This window comes from Apostichopus japonicus, chromosome 4, assembly GCF_037975245.1.
Source record: "Apostichopus japonicus isolate 1M-3 chromosome 4, ASM3797524v1, whole genome shotgun sequence".
NCBI classification, from domain to species: Eukaryota; Metazoa; Echinodermata; class Holothuroidea; order Aspidochirotida; family Stichopodidae; genus Apostichopus; species Apostichopus japonicus.
This window is the reverse complement of record NC_092564.1, coordinates 26,817,491-26,829,309: the sequence shown is the minus strand read 5'-3', so window position 1 is coordinate 26,829,309 and position 11,819 is coordinate 26,817,491. Positions and strand designations below refer to the sequence as shown.

General features: G+C 38.0%; 1 protein-coding gene across 6 annotated transcripts in view; it reads right to left on the bottom strand.

The window, feature by feature from the left end:
- LOC139966987 (adenomatous polyposis coli protein-like) overlaps positions 1–11,819 on the bottom strand; it is a 64,122-nt gene that overhangs the window by 12,277 nt on the left and 40,026 nt on the right. For all 6 annotated transcript variants that reach the window (XM_071970533.1, XM_071970535.1, XM_071970537.1 and 3 more), the window contains 7 exons: positions 6,926–7,034; positions 5,277–5,465; positions 4,018–4,380; positions 2,950–3,067; positions 2,416–2,640; positions 1,666–1,767; positions 63–1,339 (listed from right to left, as the gene is read on the bottom strand). In XM_071970533.1, coding sequence (XP_071826634.1) covers positions 63–1,339; positions 1,666–1,767; positions 2,416–2,640; positions 2,950–3,067; positions 4,018–4,380; positions 5,277–5,465; positions 6,926–7,034 — 2,383 coding nt within the window. The remainder of the gene's footprint in view (positions 1–62; positions 1,340–1,665; positions 1,768–2,415; positions 2,641–2,949; positions 3,068–4,017; positions 4,381–5,276; positions 5,466–6,925; positions 7,035–11,819) is intronic.

Sequence of the window (11,819 nt, the reverse complement as noted above, 5' to 3'; positions counted from 1 at the left end):
GTTTGGTACATTGAGTGACACATTTGATTGATGATTTGAGCATGCAACCTATCAAGACTTACCTTTGCCATTCTGCCAGTTGCTGGAGATCCATCTCCACTGATTTCTCTGCTTCCAGTGTGTGACTGTTTGGGTGAGTTCTTCATACTCGCTTGCAGATTGATACCGTAAGGCTGGTAGGTGATCGATCCACCCTCAGTCTGTTCACTCCTCTTAGTATGGTGTCTTTTTGTTACTGGTGATGACACTCCCTCCGGCTCTGGAGTGGACATTGATGTTTGACTCCAGATGGGTATTCTCTGAGGTACAGGAGACTGATCAGGGGGGTTGCCTTGTATTGATGGCATTGTCCTCGAAGAAGGAAACCCTTCATTACGATTCGCACCTTGCCGAGGGAAGCTGTACGAGTATCTTTTCCTCTCCCGATCGGCACCTTCCAGATGCGAATCTCTAAGATTTTTATCGATTTCTGCCTCCAGGGCCCTTTGCTTTCTAACATGCAATGTTGGTTGTCCATCTTTCTGATTCTCAGCTGCCAGTAAATCGGGTCTGGCTGACATGAGGTTCCTCAGAGCAGCAGAACTCCCCATGGCAATCACTTTGTGCTTTGAATGTACCAAATTTTTCAACATACTGACAGCTCCTAGCTCCCATAGCAGATCCTGATCTTCCTTATTCCGAGCTGACAAGTTCCAAAGAGTACCGCAGGCATTGCTGACAATCGTCAGACTCGAAGACTTGAGGTGGCGCAGAAGGATTTGCAGGCAGTTATTGTCTCTGAGTACTTTCCTGTATTGCTCGTTTGTGGCGATATGGCTGGAAACGTTACGAAGGATTCCGCCACCATTCTCTACTACGGCCCAGTTTCTAGTGGGACTTTTGTAAGTAAGAGTGCCGACGAGGAAGTTCAGTGCACCCTCCACTGCGCAGATGTCCGCTTTGTTTTCTGTGCAATGCGCAGACAAGTTCCAGAGAGCACTTAGCACACTTTTCAATGACGACTCTTTACCAACTTCCAAGGCACATTTCATTAGTGCTGGAACAGCTCCAATGTCCCGCAAAATTCTCTTACTGGCCATATCTGCCCTCCATGATAAATTGCGAAGCACACTGGCAGCGACCTGCCTCAAGTCCTCGTTTTCATGCTTTAGCTGGGCTACAAGAGCCCTCATGCATCCTTTCATGCTGCACAAGAGCGCTTTGTTTGTAACATCACCAAAAGTAAGGTTTGTGAGTGCCATTCCTGAGTACCTCCGAAGAGTAATGACGTACTGATCATTTGAATCAGAATTAAGTTCAAAGTCAATTTGTAAAAGCTCTGCGATAGCCTGTAGACCACCTGAAACAGAGAAATATAAAAAGATAAAATTAAATAACATTACACTTTCTTTATCTTATGAGATACAAATACCATAATCCCACCCAGGGGTACGTTTTATTTCAATAAAAATAATTGTTTTCTCTCTTAGCCATGGTGCAAGTTGTCCTCTATGATGAATTCCTTCAACCTCTTCATGCATTCACTACAACTTGACAGTGTCAGCATAGATTGCAAAGACGTGCTAATGAACCTGACTGTAATATTGCACTGAATTAATGTGTCACTTGCCCCACCCCTACCACCAGATAGTACCCTTCATAAATAAGAAAATAATCATAGCATACCAAGTTGGCATATTGCACTTCTGTATTCCTCATCAAAAGAATGCTTCATCAACGTCGCTATGGCCTGGCCGGGGTTATGATCACCCACTGCTTGCTCGTTGTCTGTGGAGGAGACAGTCATCACATGTCATTTACATTGGGCTGGGTGGCAATGTGAGTATACATTATGAAGATCCATTGGCATTACATTACAGTGTCTGTCCAAACGGCTGAAAAATTATTCTCATATGACCTTTGACACCTAATCACCATAAATTGGTTTCCTGAGTTCATGTGAGGGCATAATATCAAATATGTATGACTGCAACCAACCATTAATGGAAATTCCCTTGGATATGAAAGAATTGGTGAAAAGACGATGCATGTACCTCAAACCTGAAATAAGATATACCAATTATAAACTACTAGTTAACCCTTTCTCCATTATAATTTGTTCCATCTTTCATTGTCATAGCACAGATCTGTATTATCTTACAATGCCAATGCAGAAATTATTCCTGTCACAGATTCCAATTTCAAGAAAACTTTTATCAGAAGTACAAATATTATTCCTTATCGCAACAATCTCTATAACATGCTACAATTTCATGGACACAGATGGGCTTGAATAAATTAGAAGATGAAATTTGTCCAGAACTTTGTTTACACAAATTTGCTCTGCAGCAATTTAAGCATATAACTGATAAGGTGACACAATAAAGGTAAAGTGAATTACGCTGAATCAATGAGCCCTTGAGCCTGGTTGCTTACCCATTCCATTTCTTTCCATCAAGTCATCGCAGTATGCCCTAATCTGCTCCAGGAGTCGCAGAATCCTTGACTCTTGTTTCCTCTTTGCTTCCTTTGGGTGTGAGTGGACGATGTTATGGAGGGCCGTACTGGCTCTTGACCGGGCCTCCTGACCTTCTCTTGGCTCACCTAACAAGAAATCTCTCTCGGGACCATGAAGAAGCTGAATGAGTAATGGCAGACAGCCTAGAAAACAAGAACAGACAACCCGGTCATGAAAAAAACCTAAAAATTTACACATTAACTCAAATAATCTCTATTTATAATATAAAATGAAATATTAGCGGAGCCCTTTGCTAATCATGCTAGAAATCATCACTCCCAGATAAAATATTATATGCTCTTTACTATTATTTCAAAAGAATCTGGACTAGTCAAGCTACTGATACGCATTTTTATAGGATTTTAGAATGCTACTTCTTACACAATGTACAAGAACAAGCCAATCCCCCCCAAGGAACACAAGCTGATTTAACAAATTGTAGAGGAAATCACCTGACTCTCTCATAGATATGCAGCTGTCCTGAGAGCTGGACATGGCCAACAGTGTTCTAGACATGTCGTCTTTGTCGTGAGTTCCTAACATCGATAAAAGTGAATACACCATCTCCACCTGCAACAGAAACAAAATTAACTTTAACATTTGTTCAGCAGCACATCCAGATGGGAACAAATCCCACCAAAATGAACAAGAACAAATACTCCAGGGATGAATTCAACTATATTATGATTCTGGTCTGAGAATCGATAACTCAGACATAGAAAAAGGTAAATGGGAAATATTTGCTTTGAGAAATAGAACAAAACTCTGCGATGATGGATATATCCAGGTGTTGATAAAAACAGGAATGTTGATTGTTTGTTTATGCTACCTTCTCTATACCAGAGCCAAGCAGATCACATACAGATATCGTGACAGGAGAGGTCTCCACTCATAATCGTCTGAAAATTTCTACCAAACTTTGTATGAGATGTTAAATATTGCCAAGCATTTGAAAATATTCCAGCAATTTAATGTTTTTGATATTGATATTGTTGTTGTATTCAAGTTGTTATTTATCCTATATCATGATGGCATATTTTTTATATATAGCTGGTAAATGGTCGACAGCAGGGTAGGTGATATCATCACGTTAAAGGGCCTCATCATCAAAGCAAGGAAATAGTGAACAATCTTCTCTCAAGTTGTGCAAATTTCATATACAAAATGTATTCAATTGTATGACCACACCCCTCCCTGTGTTGGTTCATCAGCCCCATAACTGGTTCATACATCCAAACTTTGGCAAATAAAACAACTTTGAAATGTCTGAGCTTTGGCACAAATTTAAGTTTGATATATTATAGACCATTAAAAATGATTTTTTAAAGGTTTTTTATCACAGTTTCATTTCTATAACCATTGCAGAAAACTAACCCTATTTTGTAGGAAAATAAGACATCGACACATAAATTCTGCCTAATACCATCCTCGTCATTATGTTATAAAAGAAAGGCATGATGATGGGCGATTATTTGAGGAAATTGGTTTATTTTACGTCCATTCTGTAGTGTTCCCCCTACCTTCGTTCCAAACTGTGGTGCTGGGACCTTCCTTGGGAGGACCTCTGAGCTATTTGAGCTGTTGAAGCTGGCAAGACTGGACGTTTCTTGCTCCACCTCTCCTCCCTTGGTGTCCTTGCCTTCGTGGTTTGTCTGGCCAGCGGCCCACGCTACCTGGACCACTTGACCATTGGACCGACTCAGGGACCCATCGGATGAGAGATGCATGTACGGACTGGCGAAAGAATCTGCATTGGCATTAGGAGCAGATTGACCGGCAGTGTGGGACGAGCTGCGATGACCGTTTGAGGATCCAAACAGGTGAAGAAGGTGGTTCTTGGCATCTGAGTAACCCTTTTCTTGGACTGAGTTTCTGGAATTGTCCTGATTATGAACAGCCAAAGAAAGTCAAAGAGAATGAACAAGCTGATTGCATTAGCATGAAAAAGTCAATAAGCTTCCCACAGTAGAGAGTTGGTACAATCATTCTTTAATGATTTTTATACAAAGACAAACCTAATTTAACAAATTTATAAATAATAATTTGTTAAATATGTGAGTAGCACATGAACGATATTAGGTTGGTCTAAAATGACTGTCTCCTTAGACAACCAAACATACAACCATTATTTTTTCTTTTCAAATGAGAGCACTCAGTCACACCTTTCATTTAACATCAACCATTTCTTATCAACCAACTGCAATGTTTGGACAACTACAATGTCCAATGGGACAAGCCATAAAAATATCTTCAAAAATCTGCCCTGATGTGTTTCCAAAATACTTTGGTAGACAAGCAAACACAGCAGTTGTCATTTAGCACTCTCAAACAAGTGACAAAAATGTACTGCACATGGTAACCTTTATCAGGTTCATTTTTGGGATGTGTAGCTAGTACTAACATGTAAACAACAGGAAAGATCGCCATGATCTGATGCCTGCAGAGATAACTAAGAATTGATATTTTAATGAAAAGGACATCTTCAATAACTGTATCCTGTACCTGAGACAATAATTTGCATTGTGTTGACGCAATTCCAATACATCTTGAGGAGTACCACTGAACATGGTACAGCAAGGGTACTAGGATTGTGAGGAGAGATCTCTTAACTCTGTCTCTTAGCTAAGATATATGTAACTTCCCCTCCATATCATTTATTTATCCTCCACCTCTCCATCCCTCCCCCCCCCCCCCTTCCACAAATCAGACCATCTCCCACTCACTGTCATCCTCAATGTTAACACATGATCAGAATCTTTGGTGGGTTTTAGCAGCATACCTCAGTAACATGTTCCTCCTTTCTAGCATAAAGCTCCTTCAGCTTCTGGTCGATGGAGTGAAGTCGGATCGCCCTCTTCCTCTGGCGTGTCGCAACCTCCTCCGGGCATCCCAGACTCTTCTGCATGATGTCTCTCAACTGTTTCATCTCCAGTTCGATTTGCTGGCGAGCCAAACTCATTGGGTATTGCTGGGGTGACGGAAGGAAGGTAACAATGAAACAATCACAGAGGAAATTAACCATACTCTAAATATTTAGCATTCCATGTAATGGTAAGAATGTGCCATCTTTGTGTTCCTAAATATGATTTATGTCGTACACAGCATGTGCAAGCTTTTCGAGACTGTATGGTATGCAGTATCCCATGGAACAAACTTACCGTGCACACTTTAGGTATCACTGACTATCGCAAACCAAACCAAACAAGAAAACCATTGGAGGATGGATTCTTTGCTCCTCCTGCTTATTCAGTAAACCTCCCTCTATTCCTCCTTTGCACTACCCATGATCCTCCTCATGCAAAACCATAAGTTTTCAAAGACTGAATTTTGGAGGTTTTTTTTTCTTTTTTTGGGGGGGGGGATGGTTAAAGGACATGCCAATAACTCAGTGCTGTCCTGATATTAACTGGTTCCAATCTCATTCTAGCTGATATTTTCATTGCTCTTTCAAAAATATGTTTTTAATTTCCTCACTTGTCATTTCACCATTGTGAATCACATTCACCTGAGTAAACTACCAATGCAAATAATCCTAGATCACAAATAGTTTTGTCTGGGCTGTTTTGTCAAATCTAGATTTATTTTGAACTAGGATGTGCTGACAAACCTGTCAGTCATTCCACATTTTATTGCTTCATAACATTAACATTCTCTGATGTTCGGTCTAACATCCATACCATGAAAACCAATCATGGTAATATTGCAGACGAGTATTAATCGCAGACAAGGCTACATTATATGCATGCCCTGATTCAACTACGTACCATCAGAGTGTGTTGATTTGTTTGCATTTAAATAGACTGTAGACAGGTTACATAGATTAGCATTTAATTCAAAATGTTGGAAGTGTTTGCAATCTGTTAATATTTGCATGTGATTAAAATAGTAATCTGAAAAGTGTCTAGGCGACAACATTCAGTAATTTTGCTCTTATTAACTTTTCACTTTTGGTGCAAATATAGAGGATGTTATCCAGGTTTGGATATTTACTGTATTTCCTTGCTGACAGTACCTGTCTCCTCACAATATTAGCATTCTCACTCTATCGTGAACTAGAGTGAGTGAACTGGGAACCACTGTGTGCCCTCCGGCCACTTCCTGTCCAAGAGGTCAAAGAGGGGTCATAGAGTGTTAACAGATTACCAGTTCACTCTAGACATGGTAGAGTGACAGTGCTAATGTTGTGGGGAGATAGGTACTGTAAGCAAAGAAGCAAAGTAAATGTCTTAGTTTGACAAACTTTGATTTTCGGTAATACTCGGTATATTTGTAAACACCGTCGACTAAACACAGAAAACAGCCTCGAAGTGGAGCATAGTGAAGAGCTCCCTTCATATTTGTAACAAGATCATGACCTGGAAATAAAAGCCTCTTTTAAGATTTAACCAGAAAATGATGCCCTCCGATTTTGATGGAGTATATACGTACATGTTCTGAGAACGGTAATTCTTCCAACCGTCTCTTGAGATCCTGGAGATGGTTCATGTACCATGCTTTCAGTTTCTCTTCGTTTTCTTGCATCTGTGTATGGGCGTATCTGCAAAGAACCGCAAGTACCGAGATATATTAAAACTCTGGTGGTTATAAATCATGATTACATCACATAGTTACAAAACAGATGGTAATTGAATTAACAAACTGTTTTAGTAATTAAGCAGCCGGTCGGAATTTAATTACCTCTCCTCTCGGCAGATAAACTGGCTAAAATTCACTTTCCCTTATATCAAAACTATAAGCAGAACATCAATCAGCAGGTACTTTTGCATAATCACTTGAAAGACAATAACTTTTGACAGGTAGCTTCTATATGCAAATTAGGCCAGGAATAAATGCATCAATTGCATCAGTGTTGCAAGCAAAGGTTAAAGCACTGAAACAAACTAAGGGCAGTTACAGGGATATTAAAACATCTGCTGATGTCCCAAGTTAGTAATGTTACAGTAAACATGATTCAACCTGAATGTAAATTGAATGATGAGACATTTCAAACTGAGACCACAAACTATCCAGTGGTTTTGAGCTGTTAGCTGTAGATTGACATTGCACATTGTGTACCAATGTAAAGAGTTGTCTGAGGATGTGGGATCCAGTGGAGTACAGTGATAAATGATACCAATTTTGCAGATTAGATAGATCGGTTGGGGGGTGTGGAGGGGGGAAGGAAATTTATGTGATATTCACCCATATGGGGAATCTTCTTTGCTCAATTGTACCAAATAAAGCAGCCTACATATGATATACCTTACTGTTATATTAGACAATACCTACATACAGTATATAATATATACAGTTCTGCTAAAACACAATAACAAATGCCTGGATCCATCTACCATACTAGGTAACACAGGTGCAATAATTCACGCCCCCCCAAAAAAAAAATAATATAATGATCATAATTATAATAACAATAATAATAAAGATGATAATACTAATAAGAATCATCATCATCACAGTAAATAGAGTACATATTTCTAAAAAAGAGGTTTTTCAACTCTGGAACTGTTTAATATGAAGCACAGATTCGCCAACTGGAGTATTACATATCTATTATGATTTTATGATTTCCACTGAACTCCATTACCCCTTCTGAATTAGTCCCAATCTCACAATATTACCATAGATTAATACACCAATAATCATCTCATAGTATAAATGTTGTTTTTAAAAATTTTCATCAACCTTTTTACCATGCTTTTACACTATCAAACACACAGAATAAAGACATCCCTGCCTCATAGAGCCAGTTGGACTGGATAATTAAAAGCCTCTTGAAACAGAAAATTTCATCTTTTATTATCTCTTTGATAGGTCGCCTACTCCATTAACTCTTCTTATCACATAAACCATTTTTTTATCTGTCAACTGATGAAAACTAACGACAGAAAAACACACACAGTTGGTAAACGATCAAAATTTGCCTTCGGGGACTCTGAGATTGCATCCATGACTACATGTATTACTTAATCGGTGTCATTAAAAACATCATTTCCGCAGAGGATTTGGCAGAAACATGGTGCCAAACTATGAATATTGCTAAATGTGATTACATGCAGCAATATACCAATCTCACTCATCAATCAAATTCTATTTTTCTTTATTTTTTTTTTCTTCTTGTTGTTTGCTCTCAATTTCTCTAATCTTCTTTAAAAAAATTATAGACCTTTTTTATTTGTAAAAAAATTTGAGGTTAAAATCATCCCATACAAATTATACTTCAAATTGAAAACATTAACATTTTGCATAAAGAAATGCTGCCACCACTGTAGTACGTCACTATATTAACCCGAAGAGACATTTCGGAATGACCAGAAGTCAGCTTAAAATTTGCCAGGTCAATTGATGACATGGCAGTGTGCACAAAAACTATGCAACACGTAGAAAAGACTGATCGAGAATACAGTAGTATTGAAGGTTTATAGGAGACATGCATTCTATTCTGATACAACTTTCCAAAAAACGGCGTAAGTTTTGTCAATGTGCAGTTCGTTCCTTTACAGCTTTGTTAATGTCAAGTTCATTGATTTACTGTTACACTTGTAAATTTGCAAAGAAAGATCATAAAATATCGAAATATAAAGGTCACCAGTTCTGACCCCAAAGTAATTGCATGCTCAAAAAGTCTGGAGCGTTTTCAAAAGTACATTCCCAGAGGCCCTGATCCTCCATAATATTTCAAGACATAGAGGGCAGGCACAGAGGGGTCAAACAGACACTGAAATCTCTCAGGAAGGGTAAGAATACTTTGAGGGTGACAATAAAGTGAGTGTTGAAATCTGAGGATTTAGTGACCATTATATGATTATCTAGCATATTTTGGGGCAATATTTACGACGGTTATTATGTATTAATAAATCCTCAGCCCAAAAATTGTGAATAACAGGACATAAAAAAAACAGTTTTCTAATTAAGATATAGCTTGTTCTCCCCATTAACTACCATCTGAAATCACAAGGTGCTCGTCTGGGTGATAATCCAATACAGTTGATTGAATTCTCTTACAAATAAGTTACAGAGACAGACATGATGAAAATAACAGCCTGTCTTCCAAGGTCCTTGTGGACAGGACTGTTCTCTAATTTAATTCATTATTGTTTGTACTGGTGGTACAACATAATACAATGATTATAATCAAAGTCATACATCAAAATTTTATTATTAGTTTTGGAATATTTTGAGACTGTTTAAAGATGTATGGTTGAAATAGCTCAAAGCTAATGGAACTGTAAGGACTCAAATTTTGTCACCTGATAAAAATCACAAGATAACACTTAGGTGTGACAAATTACTATCGAGGATTATACTATACTATAGAGGACCATACTATACTATAGAGGAATATACTATACTATAGAGGACTATACTATAGAGGACTATACTATGACTATATGATACTATAGAGGACTATACTGTGACTATACTATAGAGGAATATACTATACTATAGAGGACTATACTATACTATAGAGGACTATACTATGACTATACTATAGAGGACAGTTCTTTGGTCACATCTGAGTTCAAATCAAGCCAAGTATTTTTGCAATTTTCAATAGTCTTTTAAGGGAGTCTGAGGGAGTCATAAATTATTAGAAAGTTAGTTGTACTGAATTGATTTACAAATGAAATTAAAAGTAAAAAAATAATAAATAAAAACACATATTTCCATTCAGTTCAAGATGCTGCAATGCTTAAAGTCTTTGCCAGCATGCATGGTACAATAGATAAATGTTATGCCTGTTATGCCTGTGTATCTTCAAACATTTCCGAAAATTGCACATACGCAATCAATTCATTAGGGACACTGTATTTTAAATTCTCCCAAAAAACGAACATATGGCGTAGCATCTGCTGCAGACATTAATATTAAGCTCTTTTCTGTTTGCCGTGGGCTGTCATCTACAAATATTAAGCGCTTAGTTCTAAATTGCAGTACAGAGGATAACTTGTTTACTGTCCTTACACAGTAAATGTAATCACATATATGTTTGTGGGTTAAATACACATTAACTGCAGAGCAAGAGAACTTGAAGGCATTCCAAAATGCAATGCAGGGAATAGAATATTCCGGTAACGCATTACAAAATTCAAAAGCAGAACAGTACAAATTGCTAAACAAGTGCCAAGACGAACAACTAGTTTGGTACACAGGAACCATAACTGTATTTTCATAAGAGACAACAATTTTAAACCTTCAAAACTACACCAAATTTGAACTCTATAACATTCCCTGCATATCCTACATGTAGCCTATCACAGTATCAAATGTATATCCAAGAATGATTCATATGAATGTGTTTTCATGGATCAGCATAGCAGAGAAGCTTCTATAAGGTGACCTAGAGCAACTGGATGCTTCTCCTGCATCCAGTGAAGGTGTCTAAGAAGAGAGATGTCCCTTCCACTTTGAGAAACTTTGGTAAACTGGAAGGGCAGCCAATAAATTGGTTTGGCATGTACAGGTAGCTATCTAGCAATACTACTCCTCTGCAATGTGTGTGTGTGTATATATACATACCTGTACATTTGTCTACATATATGTATTTTATATTCTAGCCATCATGGCAATCTGTTTATCTTAGCTGCCTATCAAATTCACTGTGCTTAGATCTGCTTCTTTTTGAAGTATTTTATTCATGCACTGTAAAAGAGCTGGTATCGCTAGCCATTCTATGTACAGTAGCTTTGATGCTCCATCATTTTAACCAAACCTCTGAAATGCAGACAGGGTTTACATAACTATATATCCTGTAGAGTTCCAAGACAATGCAGATAGATTTATTTCATATCCAGCAAAATTTTGGGGATCATTTTGAATCCATTTTGAATATTACTAAATCCAAAGAGAAATTTCAACTTCTTCCTCCCCCCCCCCCCCCCCTTCTTCAATCTTGTTGCACTTTAATCGTTTTAGGTTGCTTCTATTTTAGTCAATAAAGAGAGCAACTCGGTTGGCCAAATTGATTAAAACATCATAGCTTTCCCATTTCCCGTTCAGTTGCTAGGGGCAAGAATCTCACAACACCATGCACTCTAACACAGTGCAAACACCCGCACAGACAGTGATTCATTACTTGCAAAATCTGGTCCTTAGATTGAACGAAGAAGTAACCGTTTTTCACTGCCAGAAGTAACAAATATCTAGGTTTCTGTGTTCTGGTATTTTACTCTTATGTTTGCATTCCCTGTATTAAGCACGTTTGATACAGTTCTGTCTTTCTCTGTTCTGGGGTCAACACTGTAAAGAAACCGCTAAATCTTGCAGAAGAGGACTAACTGGTGCATTTCTAAATTAATGGATCAATAATAATGATACCACATTAGTG